We start from the raw sequence: 18,379 nt of genomic DNA, 5'->3' as shown, positions 1-18,379 counted from the left end.
TGAATCCTTGCTGCAGTCCTTGTTGGGATAGATCACTACTTTCATGTGTATGAATTTTAACATTTTTAGTAATGCTGTGGTCTTTTTTTTTTCCCCTCTGGTTTGAGTAATGGCATTAAGTGACCATTTCCAGTACAGCTTTTCCTCTTGAATCTTAACATCCCCATTAAGTCCCTCTCCTCCAGTGGAGACGTTATGGTATGTATGTTGCTGAGAACTCTGAGTTTGATACCCCCAAGAGGTGGGTATCCGCCTAAGCACCAGTTCCATCATTCTAAACTCACCTTGGCAGGCCCTGTGACACTATTGTCAGACTGAGCTCTCCTTGCAGGTGTGGCAAGCAGTGGCTTGACATGTAATAGTATTTGGTAAAGAGTGAATGAGTCAAATATTCTGCATTGATATAAGTAGAGCTTCTATTTGCTGTCATTTGTACTGACCTTCAAGTGGAAGACTTTTTCGTAATGCAGGATGTATTTGTCTGTGGTCCTTTATGTGAGGTACCTGCATAGCTGAAATACTTAAGTTTGTGATTTTGATCAGATGCAGGGGCTCATCTTTAAGATCTACTGATGAGGTAATTACTTGTGTATATATTCTGTATTTAAACTTCTTTTCTTTTCAGGAAGCTTTTAAGGCAGTAGAAGACATCCATGGTCTTTTTTCCTTGTCAAAGAAGCCACCCAAACCCCAGTTGATGGCAAACTATTACAATAAGGTTTCTACTGTGTTCTGGAAGTCTGGAAATGCTTTATTTCATGCTACGACTCTACACAGACTTTATCATCTTTCAAGAGAAATGAGAAAAAACTTGTCACCTGAGGAGATGCAAAGGTATGGAGTTAATATTTATGGCAATGTTTAATTGTTGGCCTTCTTCTAAGTAGGTTTTCATGTAAGTGTTTTATACATCACTTTTGTATAGCATGTTTGTGTGTGTTTTTTTTTTTTGACTGCTGCCACCATTTCTGCCATCAAAAGTAATTGGAGATTTGTCTTTTAGACTACCCTCTTTTGCCCACATGGTGACAACCCATTAGAGGTGAAGCATGCAGTGTGAGTCAATGCTGCATACGCTTCACTTCAGCAGGGGGTTGATGTCCGTGAGATGGCTCTGCCCACCCACAGGAGGCATGTTGCAGTTGTTTCCTTGATCTTTACCAGAGAAATTGGCCTATGCACATGAGCCCATGATCATACATTCTCCCTTCCCCAGCCAGGATGTGCATGACCATCATTCCTGCCTGTACTGTCAAGCGCACAAGTTGCTGTTCAAATTCTCATTTAAAATCTCTCTCCATCATTGGTGAGAAAAAATATTGAGTGGCTGTCTTCATTGTTGAGATCCAGAGTACACTTGGCACTGCCCTGTAAACTGGCGGCTGTTTTACAGAAAAACCTAGGCGTGACCACTTTAAATGAATGAAGACAGCCATTAGGGAAAAAAAAAATTGGACTGGAGAGAGAGGTCATGGACATTGGGTGGGTGGGGGGGGGGTGATGGTAAGTATTCTTCCCTTTCAAGAGGAACATTAAAGTATGTGTCCACAATTTCCATCCATGTCACCTCATGTTCTTTTCCTTCCCATTTCCCTCTTTGAGGGAGAGAAAGCAAATCATCACCTCTTTCAAGGAGGGCATGTTTGCTATGCATCCACCGCTTTTCTTTTTCCCCACATATCTTTTGTGTGGGATGATTTGTTGTAAAGAGTACAGGAGAAAGGGATAGTAGAAATTGTGCTCTGCCTCTGCAGAATAGAGATCAAAGCCTTTCTCCTTTCATAAAGATGCCCTCCACATCAGTTCCACTGTCCAGATAGAAACTGACTAAATGTAAAATGGAACCTGTCAGTGTTATCCCTTACAACCAGTAATAAAAAGTAATTGGGAAAACACCAGGCACAGGATTCCCAAGCGCTTCAAAAGCCACAGCAAGTCCACTCAATGTATATTGAAAACACGAACAGTCTTTTATTCATATCCAAAACTCCATAACATTTAGCGCTTTCCTCTATGGCACCAGAGACTTCATCAGAATGAATAAAACATTCGCTGCTGATATTTATACAATTTTCAAGCCAATGAGTTCATTAATTAACATCAACTACTTCATTAGCTTAAAGCAGCAGTAACAGCCTGCCACGTGAGTTCCATTAAAAAAAAAAAAAAAAACTGCATATATAAAACACAAACTTATAAATAAAAAATATGAATAACCATTGTTCATAAAAATGTTAAAATATTAAAAGTATTAAAAACTGAATAGCAATGAACATATTTTTATGCTGTAAACTTGTTCTTTTAATATACTGTAAGATGTTCTAATGACAAGCTGAAGCTTAACCTATATACAATACATGCATAATAGTATAACGTATTTATAACAATGATACACTCATACTTATTGTTATAGCTAGTATTGTCTCAATTCCAGCAAAGGTGTAATAGTAATATTATCATTAATACCAGGTGCACAAGTTGCATTTAACAACTGCCATCTCACTTCTCTCTTTCAAAATAGCTTTAATATCCCCCCCGGGCTATGATATAACTTTTTCCACAATTCCAAACCTGAAGGCAGCACAAATAGGATTAGCTGCTATATGTCTATATAGAGCACTATTTTTGTCCTTTCTCCTTATATTATAAAGATGTTCGTATATCCTGTTTTAAAAGCTCTACAGGTTTTCACTATATAGAATGCAACACGGGTGTTACACTTAGCTAAGTACATCACCTGCTTAGTATTACAGTTCCTTTCTTAAAATATATCTTTGTTTTATTAACATTCTGTAGAATAATATAATTGTCTTCTAGCAAAGTACTGGTTGCACCTACCACATTTCCTAGTACCTTCATTAGTGCTTCAGTGTGTTTGTGTACCTCTGTTGTATTCAGATTTATTTTTCAAGTTTGGGGCAGTTTTGTACATGAAGTTAGGCTTGTGCCCCAAGATGCTACAAACCTCGGTGTCACCTTTTAGGTGAGCCCAATTTCATGTAACTATATTTTGTTTTACTATTTCTGCTGTTGGATTATATTCTAATTTTTATGCTCTACTATAACTACTAGTATTTCCCTCTATTTCTATGACTTACCAATTCTGCTCCTAATAATGGTTTATATTTTTTGCCCCATTCTCTTATATTGGGAAACATCATTAATCATAGAAACGGTGTATCCTCTGTCCTTAAACATTCGACCAATATTGACAATCAGTTCTCATCTCCTCAAAGTCAGAGGTCATCCGAGGTGTTCTTATACACTGCCCTTTCATTATACTCTTTTTTGTTTTTTTATTTATTTTTTTGTTTCCAAGGATGACAACTGCTATATTCTAAATAAAAATTACTAAAGGTGCTTTTCTTGTGTATTCTAGATTTAAACCCTTTGCCAGTGTAAGAGATAAAAGTATCTAAGTAAGCTATCCCTTGAGTATTATAGGAATGATTCAGATATCTTACATATTCCTCAATTTCTTCGATAGTACCTTTACACAGAACAAAAATATCATCCAGGAAACATACACATCTAATAATCTTATCTGTGTACTGGCTCTTAAAAATATATTCATTCTCCCAGTCCAATAGAACTAAGTTAGCATATATGGGGGCACATGCTACCATAGCTACTCCCTTAGTCTGTTTATATATTTCTTCTTCGAAGTGTATATTATTCTCCAAAACAGTGGTCATAAATATTACCATTAGCTTAATCCTGTCCCATTCCAAGCCTGAAGTTTTTCTCATGCTGTTACTATAGCTTACTTCGTCTTTAGGAATGCATTAAACAAGTCTACTAAATCTGTGGCTAAAAAGATTAGATCCTTGTCCCAGACTTCAGCTTTCAGTCTGCTTAGAAAGTCCCATGAATCTTTGACCAGATGCTGGACTTAATCATAAACATGTTTTAAGGACCTATCTATCACCACTCCAATTGGAAAGGTCTTAGCCTTGCTTCTTGATGTACGGAATGGGGGTTCCACTATATTCTTATGTATTTTAGGAACCCCTACTATCATAGCTAAAGTGGGGTTACTCCACTCTCAAGAAGTTGTAGGTATCTTGTGATATTCGATCACATTTTTCTAAGTGTAGATCTATACATCTGTGAGCTGTATTTACCTCATTAATAGATATAACCTCATAGGTATCTGTGTTAAGAATATCATATACTTTATTTACATATTCACTTTGATCATATAATACCACTCCGCCACCTTTATCAGGTTTCATAACTCTAATATTATGGTAATTGCATATAGTTCTTAGAATTTCCCATTCTTTAATACCTAAATTAGTCCCAAGTTTCCTGTTTTTATTATTACCTTGTAAGGTGTACAACTTTTCACTAATGACCTTTTCAAAGGTGATCAAAGTGGGGTGCAACGGTGGATTAAATTTACTTGGTGGTCTCAAACTATTAACCTGCTTACTTTACTAGTGCTGCTATCCTTAAAATAGATGGCAAGGTTTAATTTCCTTAAGTATAACTTCTGCTGCATAAGTGTGTCAATCAAATTGAACCTAGTAGTAGGCGCCTACTTCATACCCTTGGAAAATAGCCTAAAATTTTCTTTGTCGATGTTCAAAGATGTATAATTATATATACGAAAATTATCTAAGGAATATGTAGTCTGGTTTTCATCTATACTAATTTCATCTGTTCCTCTCTCTATACTTCCCTTTGTTCTTGTCCCCGTTCTGTTTTCCATCCTCAGGCTCGTTTTCTCTGCCCCGAATCTTAGATTTTTTGAGCCTGTTTCCACCCTTCCTGCCTCTGTCCCCGATAAACATTTCGAGACTTAAAATGTGTCTGCTTAGCATTTATCTCCTTTCAAATCTTTGCTTCTTGTGTATTATTTACTTGGTTATAAACATCCCTTTTCCAGGGGTACACAGTTCCCATGAATTACCACATCAGTGGTAGTCCGCTGAACATAGAAGGCATTGTAAGAGATCTGGGAGCACAGGTTGACAGCAACCTCTCCTTTGACCACCACATTGCCACTGTGGTCAGAAAGTCCTGTGTGGCACATCTCATTACTAAGGGTTTTGCATCCAGGAAGAAAGAGATCATTGTCTCCCTCTACTCTTCCCTCATTAGGCCAATTATTGAGTATGGTGCCCCGTTTCGCATGTACCTCACTAGACACCTACAACAACTGGAGAGGCCGCAAAAGTATTTCACAAAGAGGATCCTAGGCCTTAAACATTTGTCCAATATGGATGGACTCAAAATAACTCCAACTATTCTCTGTCTCATATTGCCTACTTAGAGGCGATCTCTGCTTGAGTTACAAAGCCATGTTTCACCCAGCTCTGTTAGAAATGCTACATCTAAAGAAATCCCAATCCCTCTGCACCACATGCTCCAGTGACCTCAACTTCATTACCACAATCAACCGAACATGCTGGAGGGACAGGTTCATAACCCAGAGACTGCCCATGCTATGGAGTAGACTTCCCATAAATGTCAAGCAGAGCACCTCACTGGCCGTCTTCAAGAGAAATCTTGAGTGGATGGGAAATAGAAAATTCACCCCAGGGATCACTCCAGTGGCTTTACTCGACAGAGGCACTGGGAACTAAGGTCGGGTGGCACGATGATATGGTGTAATTCTATGGGCTAAGCTTGTAAAGGCTCCAGGGCCATTAGCCTAGTACACACCTATGAACATAACCTTACATTCAGTAATCAATTCATCATTTAAAACCTTCCCAAGTGGTTCTTAAAATTGTATCTATGGGACTCATATTTTTTAAAGTTCAATGCATCTGGTGGATTGTCAAGTTGTAACAATTTAATTTTCTGCAACTTTTTCTACATAGTAAAAATCATGTCTTTCAAAGTACCAGTGTCCTCAGTAACTTCATTCTTGTTACTGTGAATTGGTGGCACTGTTAGAACGAAGTACATAAATTCCTTCTAAAAAATTGTCAAAGGTAAAGGTCTCACTGCCGCATACAATGCCTTTGTTTCCACAGTTATCAGCATTTGAAATAATTTCAACAACTTTTACAGTACCTGTATTAGTAGATCTGAAGTAGTTAACTTCATTTGGTCTGCAACCTGTGGGTTTCGGATCTGTCCTCTGATCCGAGCCGGCAGCTTTACCTAGCTAAAAGATCAGAGCTCCTAGCTCCTCCCCTACCCATAATCCCCTGCTACACATCCCCATCCTCAGATCTAGTTTGCCGCGGCTTGTAGCAGCTTCTAGAGACGAGCTCTTAGGCGTGGGCGAGAAATTTCCAATTTCATAAAACCTCAAAAATCGTTCATTTTCTACTTTTTCTTTGGTGTGTGTGTGTATTGTTTAGCCCCCTTTATCGACTAAGATATTTAGTGGTTTTTTTTGTAGTAAATTTACTTCAATTTTTGTTTCATTCCCTCCCCCTAGTGCGTGTGTGTGGTGTGATGGCTGAAGGGCCTAAAGCCATTTTTTCTAAATGCACTGAGTGTGGTCATTAGCTGTCCCCAGCCGATGGCCACACTCAGTACGTTATTTTCCTGGGGGTGGCCCATTTATCCACCAGCTGCCAGGTGTGTGCGGCTTTCAACCCCCGGGCTATCAGAGATAGGAGGAACAAGCTAATCCTGGCGGGATTTTTGCCCCCGGATTCTTTTTCCTCCTCTCCCTCTAAGGCACTGGTCGTGGCTGCGGCTTCCATGCCTTCCAATCCCCCTCCCTTGTTGGGGACCCAAACTCCCTCTGCTTCTCAGGGTGAGGGGGACTCTTCTTCCTCTTCTAAAGAGAAAAGGGGAGATAAGGACCGGCACAAACATAAAAGGAGGGCTGAGTCTCATCCCTCAGCCCCTCCATCGAAGGTAGCTAGTCCCGCTAAGAGGACCCCTGGTTCTCCTCATTCTCGGCTCCGTTCTCCTTGCTTTTCCCCGGAGCCGGAAGAGGAATACCGGTCTCCCTCGAGGCGGCCCTCCAGGCCCGCCTCTACGACCTCCTCCAGATCCACCAGAAGCTTGACCGACGTTGACTTGGACCGGATGATGTGTCATTTCCTGCAGGCTCAAATGCAGATGGGGGTGCTCCAGCCTCCCCCCCTTTCTTTACCCCGATTGCTCCTTCTCCTACCCGGTTTTAGGGTATCGGAGTCTTCGGATCCGTGCCGTTTCGGACCCGGGGAACCGTCGGCACCGGTCTTGATTATTTCGACGCTGGCTATGCCCTCGCATGTCTGATCCTAGCTCTCGGGGCCGAGAGCCGAGCGTCTGATCCGTGGGGGGAACTGTTTTCGGTGCCGTTTAGATCGGAGCACACTTCCCTCTCTGGTCAGACCGCTTCGGCTCCGCCGATCCCTGCATCGGATCCGAGGGAGCTGCTCTCGGAGCCAGGGGAGAGCGGTTCATCCTCTGCATTTGATGTAGTGGAGAGGGTGCTGTCGAGGACTTCCAGATCCCCGGTCCGGGCTGCGGATCCATCAGTCACCCCTGCGCATTTGGGCCTGTCCTCCATCATCCGGCCACAGGGACAGCCTGCATCGGCACTCCAGTTGGTTCCCTTAGAGGAACAAGACCCCATGGATGAGAGCTCCTCGGATAGCCCCACCGAGGAGGTTCCTCACAAACGAAGGTGCAAAAGGAGGCACCTGGACTCCCCTGAGTCCCTCACAGAGGACACAGACTTGAAGGAAGGGGAAGGTTCCCCAAGGTCACCCCCTGAGGATGTCTCCTTTGGAGACATCATGGAGATGTTGCGAATCAGAGGAGGGTGGTCTGCCCAAAAACCTTCCTCGGACGAGTCTGTGTTCCTGGAGGCGTTTGCAGGCCCGTCTACTTCTTGGGTGTCCCCCCCGGCTGACCCCCTGGTGGACTTAATTACCACCAGGGCTTGGAAGGAGCCGGACACCGTGGAGCCAATTCCGAGAAGGCCTGACAAGATACTTGGTCCCCCTTCTGATAGGCTGGCATGGTCTAAAGGTTCTCCAGTGGATGCCATGGTGGCGGCGGCTGCCACCAAGAAGGAACTAGCACAGGAGAGTTCCTTGGTCCTCCCTCCAGACAAGGAATCTCTGACGTTGGACCACATTGGAAAGCGGATGTTTGCTTCAGCTACCTTCTCTGTAAGGGCGCTGAACTATATGGCACATGTCATCAGACTCCAACGAGACTTGATTAAAGAATACGCTGGAGCTCCCCCGGAGTCCATGGCGGCAGAGGACAAACGCACCTTCTCGGCTCGTATGGCCACTCTGAAATCTGTTACTAACACTTCTATGCGGCTACTCTCCCATGCCACGGAGGGAGTGGCTAGAGCCAGCAGACCAGGCATCGCTCTGCGGCGCCAAGCCTGGCTCCGCCTTTGAGATTTTGCAGAACCCTTCAAGGCGTCCTTCACAAACGCGCCTTTGACGGTTGTACGCTCTTTGGCAAGACCGTCCACGACACGCTGGTCCAAAGCGAGAAAGATGGGAAGACGCTGTCTGCCATCGGGATACGCTTCTCTAATCCCCAACAGTCCTTCTCGAGGAACCAGAGGGGACAAAAGAAGATGTGGTTCCGGAAATCACAGCAGTCCTGTCCCGCTTAGGACCCCTCGTCCTTCAGAGGCAGAGGAGGACAAGGTGGACGCCAGCCCAGAGGCAGAGGGGGGGGGGCCGAGGAAGTTCGGGTCTCAAACCTTTCTCTGAGAGGCCCGCGCAACAGCCCTGAGGGCTTACCCTACTGTCCCTCTCTGGAGGCAGTCGGGGGGCGTCTGTTGGTGCACCTCCAAACTTGGGAGTCCATTACTATGATTCGATGGGTGCTCCGAATTATATCCAGAGGTTATTCCATTCCCTTGCTGAGTCTTCCCCCTCCTTAGAAACGCCTCCCCTATGTCCCACCCGATCAAAGGGAGGCGGCAGCTTCAGAAATTTCGAAGCTATTAGAAAAAAAGAGTCATCCAGCGTGTCCCCCTAGGCCAGTCCGGATTGGGAAATTACTCCAGGTTCTTTTTAGTGCCAAAAAAGACGGGGGACCTGAGGCCTATCTTAGACCTCTCATCTCTAAACCTGTTCATTCCCAAAGAGAAATTCCGGATGGTCACTCTGCAATCTATTCTCCCCTTCCTATGGGAGAACGACTGGATGTGCTCCTTCGACCTCAAAGATGAGTACTACCACATTCTAATGGACAGACGATCCAGGAGATTCCTCCGCTTTCGGCTGGGAGCCAGTCACCATCAGTTCAGAGCTCTTCCGTTCGGCCTCACCTCAGCCCCCAGGGTGTTCACAAAGGTCATGGCAGTGGTCGCAGCCCACCTGAGACTTCAGGGCATGCGGGTCTTTCCGTACCTGGACGACTGGCTCCTCACCACCCCCACCAGGCATCAGCTCTGCTCTGCCAGGGATTATACCCTGGCTCTTACTCAGCATCTGGGTATTTCTGTAAACCTTCAAAAATTGTTCCTTCATCCGGTGCAGGTTCTGGAATTTATAGGGGCCAAGATAGATACGCGACACTCCAAGGCCTTTCTAACATACAGGTTGCACTTTCTCTCCATGTTTTGGCAGTTCTCCAATCCCCAGCCCCACCTGCGGAATTAGCTCTGAGAGCGTTGGGCTCCATAGCAGCAGCCATCGGTCTGTCACCCTTTGCGCTACTGCCCATGAGAATTCTTCAGTGGACTCTTCAGGTCCAATGGTCACTTTTACTGAGCAGGGTTTGCAAGGACTCCCTTCTCTGGTGGCTTCACTCTCGGGAGCTGCGAGAGGGGAGACAGTTTGTCATGCCTCAGCCCCAAGCCACGTTGACCATGGACGCTTCTTGCCTCGGGTGGGGGTGGGGGCATGGTATGGGCAGAACCGTCCAAGGCATGTGGACTCCCTCAGAGACCGTTCTGCATATCAGTGTTCTGGAGATGAGGGCGGTGCTTCTGGCGTTGCAAGCCCTACAAGACCTTCTTCCTCCGGGAACTATTGCAATGCAGACAGACAACATGGCTGTAGTCTGGTACATCAACAAACAGGGAGGAACCAGATCTTATCCCCTTTGCCGAGAGGCTATGAGAGTTTGGGAATCGGCGATCTCCACCAACCGCTTTCTGATAGCAATGCACATTCTGGGCCGGACCAACATTCTAGCGGACAAGCTAAGTCGCTTGATCCTCACACCGTACGAGTGGTCTCTAAACCCGTTAGTAGCGAAACAAATCTTCCTCAAATGGGGTCTACCTTGCTGCGATCTTTTTGCTTCTCCGTCAAGCACAAAGTGCAGCTAATTTTTCGCTCTAATTCCCCCAGTAGGGGAGAGCCCCAGAGACGCTCTGGTTCATGCTTGGCCACCCGGTCTCCTTTATGCTTATCCCCCGCTTCCGCTCATGACGAAGTTCCTGCAGAAAGCCCATCGTTTGGGGAGCAAGATCATCCTCATAATCCCATTCTGGCCTCGCCAGATCTGGTTCCCTTATCTGCGGTCTCGCAGTGTAGTTCCTCCTTGGATCTTGGATCCCATTCCGGATCTAATTTCTCATCCTGCGGGATTACAACCCCCAAACCTGGGCGACCTCAAGCTCACGGCTTGGTTGATCCAGTTCCGCTGATAGCAAGGACTCCCGGTATCTCGTCACCAGTGAAAGCTATTCTGGTAGCAGCACACAAACTTTCTACCAGAAAAATCTGCAGTAGTAAACATTTTTCCATCTGGGCCAAAGACAGGGGCTTAGACCCTTTTACTGTCCCTATTCTGACTATTCTTGATTTCCTGTCCCTTATCTTTCATCAGGGAGTCAGTGCATCTACAGTTCAAGTACAGTTGGCAGCCATATCTCATTTTCACGTTTGGGATGATGTAGGATCACTGGCTTCCACCAGGATTTGCAAATCCTTTTTAAAAGGCGTCTTTCTGTTAAAACCGCCAGTTAAGTCGGCGGTCCCACCATGGGACTTAACATTGGTGCTACAGGCTTTGACGGGCCCACCTTTCGAACCTGCTGCTTCTGCTCAGTTGAAATTTTTATCTTGGAAAACAGCCTTCCTGATTGCAATTACTTCAGCCAGGAGAGTGTCTGAGCTTCAAGCCCTCTGTATGAAACCCCCTTACCTAATATTTCATAAGGACAGAGTTTCTCTCAGGACTAATCCCTCCTTCCTCCCTAAAGTAGCCTCTGAGTCGAATATTAATCCGTGTATTAATCTGCCGGTGTTTTTCCCCAATTTCCAGAACAAAGGAGAATACATACTACACAAATTGGATGTACATAGACAACTTTGTTTTTATTTGCACAGGACAGCAACCAACCGCAAATCTGATCAATTGTTTGTGTCCTTTGCCAAGTCTTCTTTAGGTAAACCTATTGCCAAAGTTACTTTAGCCAACTGGATTTCACAGTGCATCATTCAGGCCTATTTAGCTTCTAACAAACCGGTACCTGTGGGAATTCATGCTCATTCAACCAGATCCATAGCTACCTCTGCAGCGTTCTGGTCTAGAGTCCCTATAGACGACATATGTTCAGCAGCTACTTGGTCCTCCTCTCATACATTCATTTCCCATTATAAATTGGATGTGATATCCAGGAGTAGGGCTTCCTTTGGCTCCGCGGTGCTCCAGAATATTCTTCCTTGAGGGCCGCCCCCAAGGTTTCTAGGTAGCTGGGGACTCTGTCCCACAGGTTGCAGACCAAATTAAGTTAACTACTTCAGATAAAGAAGTTATATACTCACCATAATGTTCCATCTGAGTAGGTAACGTCATTTGTCTGCAACTGCCCCCCCCCTCCATTCCCCCTAACCAGTTTCGTGCTTCTTAACCAATGGGATAACATGGCTCATGCTGTTAGGCAGTAGGTTACTGGCCTCTTTCGAGGGTCTTATGGAGTCTTTAGAGGCAAACTCGATCTGAGGATGGGGGATTGTAGCAGGGGATTATGGGTAGGGGAGGAGCTAGGAGCTCGGATCTTTTAGCTAGGAAAGCTGCCGGCTCTGATCCGAGGACAGATCCGAAACCCACAGGTTGCAGACAAATGAAGTTACCTACTCAGATGGAACGTTATGGTGAGTACATAACTTCTTTTTTTGTCAACCACTGTAGCTTAAGTTCGTTTGGGGATTGTCCTTTTAGGTTTGGCTTCAGTTCTTTCATATTCTTTGTCATCCTCTACATTCCCAGTCGCATCATTATTGTCTCTAAATAAATTGCTCAATTCCAACTGAAAATTGTGGCCATATGTAGCTGAAACTTTACTAGAAGCTGTGCTGCTTCTACAAATGCCATTTTTCAGCCCTGCTGCCAAGTCCTCATTTAACCCTCCCTCCTGGGTCCTAATACCAGTCGCTATTCGATTGGATCCTCCTGGCGTCACTCCTGATTCGGCTAATCGCCTCTATCATTCTGGTAGGCTTTCCCTTCAGTATAGCCACTTCAGAATGCAGTCTGTGGAAATTTTCCTTCCTGACTGGGGAAAATAGTAAAGGTATTTCATCAAGGGAATCTATAGCAAGCAACTAAACCCAAACTGTCAGTGTTATCCCTTACAACCAGCAAAAAAAAGTAATAAAAAGCAATAGGGAAAACACCAGGCACAGAATTCCGAAGCTCTTCAAAAGCCACAGCAGGTCCACTCAATGTATATTGAAAAAACTAAAGTCTTTTAGTCATATCCAAAACTCCATAACATTTAGCGCTTTCATCTACTCCACCATAGACTTCATCAGAATAAATAAAAAAAAATCACCACTGATATTTATACCATTTTCAAGCCAATGAGTTCATTAATTAACAGCAACTACTTCATTAGCTTAAAGCAGCAGTAACGATCTGCCATGTGAGTTCCAGTTTAAAGAACCACTACGGGCAAATGTTGAAAAAACTTATATTTTTTTATCTAGTCATGAATTTCTGCACCTCTCAAAGCTGTGTGCCACAAAGTAAGTATTCATTCCTAATTTTATTATTTTTTTTATCCTAGTTTGCCCTCATGGGGGCAGACATCCTGATGAGAGATCGGTCTCAAAATGCAGTATGACAGCCCTGACTGTGAGAAAAAGTAGCCCTACCATTTGTTGTCGGATAAGACTTCCATTCACTTAACATGGAAAACCTGAAAAAAAAAGGAAAAAACTGCCAAGTTTGAGTCTGCAGATCATGTGTCACTGACTGGTTTGCACTGAGTTTTACAAATGTTGTTGCTAGTAAGGTACTACACATTCTCTGAAAAAAATGTTGCAAAAGTTTCAACAGTTACTGAGATAAAAAAGAATGTTTACAAAGAGCAGTTTTGTTAGTTGCAGTTCCTGACCAAGTTTCTCCGTCCTTCTGCTCTCTTTCAATGAGCCAGAATCTCATATTTCCAACTTGGCTAGGTTCAACTGCTTAGTCAAATTTGCAAGACAATAGTCAAACAAATCACAGCCTTGTGTTCCACTAAACCTTTTCCTTCATACTTTTCTTCACTCCTTACTTTTGGCTAGCACTTTCTCAGGCTTTTGGGGTTTAAAAAAAAAAAAACCACTCACTCAAATATCATTCCACAGTTTAGGCCTTCTTCTTTTGGCTTTTCCCAGTTAGGGGTCGCCACAGTGGATCACCTGTCCGCTCATGATTGGCAGTAGAGTTTTACAGTGTCGAGTTACAAGCCCGGCGCCCAACCTTCCACGGAAGGCGCACGCACTTACGCCTAGGACAAATTTAGAGTGTCCAATCCACCTACAGCATGTCTTTTGGGATGTGGGTGGAAACCAGTGCACCCAGAGGAAACCCACGCGACCACAGGGAGGACATGCAGACTCCGCACAGAAGGCACCCCAGCCGAGGATCGAACCGGAGAACCTCTTGCTGTAAGGCGACAACGCTAACCGTTGCACTGCCGTGGCTGCCCTTAGGCCAGTATTAATTTCTTAAAATGAGTACAATAATATATTTCATTTGGATTGCTTTATGGCTGTTCATATGGTTATTTTTGCATAGCAATTCTGTTGTAGCATAACCTGAACCATCTTATGTAATGCCAAGCTGAAAAATGAAATGGTTTTGTTTCTTCCCAACAGCTCCCGCCCAAGCCTCTTATGTGGCCTACTAATTTCTTTTATGATTGCTTTATGCAGCTTGTCTTGTACACTTGCAAGCATATCTATAATCCGCTCAGCAACAGACTCCTGTAGAAAGCTTCCAAATCAGAAACTGTTCAGAATAGCAGTACTACTAATTTAGTAAGCTCACAAAATGATTACATGAATTGCCATCCCCTTTATGAAAGAGTTGATAAGTGCAATAAATGTCATTTGTTCATGAGACTGCAACACCTTATTTGGAAATCATTATGGATTGTACTAAGTCAGAGCAAACGTGTAAGCCAAAAGTAGGGACACTTGTGTGGAATCACACAATGTATATATACATAAATCAACAAGTCACAGGAATTTTTTGTTGAACTCTCTCTAAACACATTCCATGTCTTGTGCCGTTTTAACCAACTACCTTATCTCTAGGCTTTGTATAAACTGTTGTATTTTTAAACTTATTCATATTCATACTTTCCATATTTTTTTTATTACGTGTGCTTTGCATAACATAGACATTTTCTCCCCGGGTCTCCTCTGAAAATGGGCCACCAGCTCAGTTGGGCACTCTCGGTAAAAAAAAAATATATATATATATATATAAATTTTAAATAAACAGACTTCCCAAACATACATGTATAGAACAAAGATTTATATGGAAATATAGATATGGAGCTCACATGTTTATGTATATACACACACACACACACACACACACACACACACCCCAACACCTCGTCAGCTAGTAAGCTACTGAATACTTTGTTGCATTCAAAGGGACTTCATTGTAAAAATGTAATGAAACTGTTTTCTTTCTCAAGTGTGTATGTATTCAGTTCTCTCTCCCAGCATCATTTGCCCCTCCTCTCTCATAATCCCTTCCTCACCCTCTTCTTCACAGCTGATTTATTTTTCCCCATTGACTTGTACATCTTGTATATATGCAAATGTCAGTTTATAGTATTGCCCTCACTACATGTACTAGAGTACTACTAACACATACATGTATGTCTTTTCAACAAATGGTCTACATTTTTACTTTGACTATGCCGTATAGAAGTCAATCTGTTGTGACCTCTTTGGATGAAGTTGAAAACAAGCCCTGGTTTAAAAAAAAAAAGAAAAATAAATAAAATGAATCTGTTGGGTGATCAGAAACCAAATTAATCTGTTGGGTGGACAGAAACCAAATGATTACATACAGTGTACTGGCCATGACTCATGTTTCATAAATGCATTATTATCAAGACATGTGAGAAAGATGCCTTGGGAGTAAGCACGTGCATATCCAAAGGCACAGCTGAAGTACAGAAAGAAAGCACCCTGTGGAGGTGACAGATATTAAGGAACAAACATCAGCTCTCAGGATTCAAATGGAAATGAATGCCTGTGAAGGTATTTGATGTAAACAAGATTACAAGAGAACAACATTTCTTCTGAAGTGCAGGGTTGACTTCTTATTTTAGCAGGAAACACAACATTCAGATGTCTCTGAATTACTTCAGAAATCATAACATGTTGAGGTAGTTGAATAACAATGACAGATTGTTTTCAATAGGCAAGGAGAGGCATTGTAAAGAAATTTCAGAGATTCCATCTGAAAGGCAGCTGCAGACAGTGGGACTCTTATGTAAAGGACTGTACTTGATTTTTGAGAGCGACAATGGAAGAATAGGTTTAACAAAAGGTAATGGGTTGGCAGTTATCTCACATGTAGCCATGACCCCCCCAGGTGTCTTATTTGTGCTATCTGATGATGTCTGATGCATATTAACTTAAATGAAATAAATAGTATTCTCATAATAGGTCTTATGGAAGAGAAAACCTGTATTTTTGTTCAGGTTCTGATTTAAAATACAAAATACATCATTATTCCACCTGAGAAATGTGTGGATATATACTTCTACCATCATTCAACATATGAACATATCATATACATTAAACAGCTGCATCTTTAAAAGTCATGTGCACATGCAAGTCACATGCACATAACACAAGTCACATGCACACACTCTTATACCTTTTGTAACACTACTCTCTGTCCCGACTACTAACTTATCCTACCCTCCCTTCCTCAACAGATACTCCCCTGAGTTTACATTCTTACCTTTTTCACATATAGTCCTACTATCTCCTCTATCACTCCCTACCCTTCACTGCTTGTATTATCTTACGCCTTCACCAGTCTAATGTGTTCATATTTCATGACCTCTAGGATATGCATAATCATTATGATAGTCATCTATTATGTAAATAATGCTGCATCTTCCTATTATCAGGCTTTCCATATAATTTGTTTGAACATTATGTGTTTATTATGACAAACTAATGTGTTTTTCAAAGTCTGTGCTTGAATGTTATGACTTCATTAGGTCTGTCAAGTTTTTCATTCAGTTAACCATATGTATCTGGAGTTTTTCTCCTTGGGCATACACTGAAAATGGGTACCTCAGGACCCAGTCAGACTTTCCCACTAATCAAATGTCAATTAAATAAAGTTTAAAACACACAAACACAGTCAGTGCTGGCTGATGAATTGTCATACAGCAAAGAAAAAGAATGCACAGCTTTCATAACATATCAAATGCGTATGGTCTCAAATGCCCCTATCACTCTACTTGGTCCCCTGCAGAATGTTGATGGGTGAGCTATGTCTGACATACTAATACATCCCTGGATGCTGCTCTGATGGGCCAGTTTAATATTTACAAAGAAGCAGTACTAGAACTACCAGATCTAGACACATACTTTGCTTGAAACATTAACTGGATATGTTGGAGGGAAAGGTATGTCTCTCAGAGAATACCCCATTCACTGAAACAGGTTAATCCTATGAAAGCGTAATGTGGACCTGTGGATGTTCCAGTCGGACTTTCCCGGTAAACAAATGTAAAATAAAATGTGGAGATAGTTGTAGGTGTAGTTTATTACATCCGTATGGAAGGCACTGTGTTATAAACTCACGTCTCTACCATCTTTATCTCTGCAGGAAAAAAGTCTTTAGCCATTGGTTCTTCTACTGGTGTAGTAATTAATACTGCGGAGAAACCAGACTTCCCAAATGATTGTGTCTATAATGGCACAGCTACCAAACTGTCACTTTATTCTGTTTCATACAGACTACTGAGAGACTCTTTGCCTAGCATACAAGGCAATCTCTGACCCCTCGTTATTAGAAATGCATATCTGTAAGTCAAGTGGTACACGGGGTTACTCGCTCTAAAGACCTTTACCTGTTATGTGACATTAATAAAACCTGCAAAAGGGACCGTTTTGCCTCCCAGAGATTACCACACATTTGGAACAGACTCCCACTTCATATTGAGCAGAGCACCTCAGTGGCCCTCTTCATACACAATCTGGACAATTGGATGGGTGACCGTAAATTCATCCTCAAGGTTCCACCGGTGTCCTTCAGACAGGGGCAATAGGTGCTGATCATGGAAATAAGTTAAGAACTTGGCTAGGCTTGCAAGGGCCCTAGGGCCATTAGCCTACTAACTTCCTCTGATCCTATGTCTTTACAAAAGTGTAAGCCAAAAGTGTTGCCTTACAGTCAGCAGAGGTCTTGATATCAATGTAGAAATCATGGATCAAGCCCAGAACACGATTGTCAGTTGACAAAGCATTAAATTTGTACTTCGTGAATTATAGATTACTGAGAGGAAACCTTGATATTGCATTTAAAAAATTTATTAACAGTGTTACAGGTACAAAATTCAACATAATTGTATTCATTTATAACAGAAATATTATGGATAAAATTAGTTTATTAACAGTAGATATAACCAGATACAAGTTAAACAACTGAGTACTTAATCTGCAGTTGGATAAACTATGAATAGTCTATAATTAACTGTTTGGTCTTTTACAATTTTGCCTACTTTCAAGAACACGTTAGATGCCTGGTGCGTACGGGTACACAAGCAATTACATGCATAGCCACTAGGGACTCATTCTCCACTGGATTAGTTTATGTACAGACTGGAGAGTTAACTAATCCTTGTTATGTAATTCTACTATTGAAAGGGACTTATTGTTGTATTCCTGCACTCCTAAGCTCGTCACTCTTTGCATGAGTCGTTAAACTTAAGGTCCCATCTGCTTGAATTGGCTCAGGTGGATATAAAAGATCCCAAGGCAACTACCAAAAAAAGTACTGAAGTCTCCAGTGCCCTGACCAAATCTCCCCTAGCAGTATAAATACCTCCTCATATCTCCCCTAAAAGAGGCCACTAGCCTAGGGGAGTGTACCCTGTCAACAAAGGATAAAAAGGAAAAAAAAAAGTGCGCGCACACTAAATTTAGTTGCATTACTACTGCATATGGGGCGACCACATCCAGCTTTTTGTCATGGTTGTTTTTTTGCAAAAGTCTATCAACAG

The 18,379-nt window shown here is 42.7% G+C and overlaps 1 protein-coding gene across 2 annotated transcripts in view; it reads left to right on the top strand.

The window, feature by feature from the left end:
- EIF3A (eukaryotic translation initiation factor 3 subunit A) overlaps positions 1-18,379 on the top strand; it is a 1,696,172-nt gene that overhangs the window by 356,987 nt on the left and 1,320,806 nt on the right. For both annotated transcript variants that reach the window (XM_044055975.1, XM_044055974.1), the window contains exon 6: positions 626-834. In XM_044055975.1, the coding sequence (XP_043911910.1) occupies positions 626-834 (209 nt within the window). The remainder of the gene's footprint in view (positions 1-625; positions 835-18,379) is intronic.

Source organism: Protopterus annectens, chromosome 14.part0 (assembly GCF_019279795.1).
Source record: "Protopterus annectens isolate FY-2018-M chromosome 14.part0, PAN1.0, whole genome shotgun sequence".
NCBI lineage: Eukaryota > Metazoa > Chordata > Ceratodontiformes > Protopteridae > Protopterus > Protopterus annectens.
The sequence above is the reverse complement of the archived record's forward strand: the minus strand, read 5'-3'. Positions and strand labels throughout refer to the sequence as shown.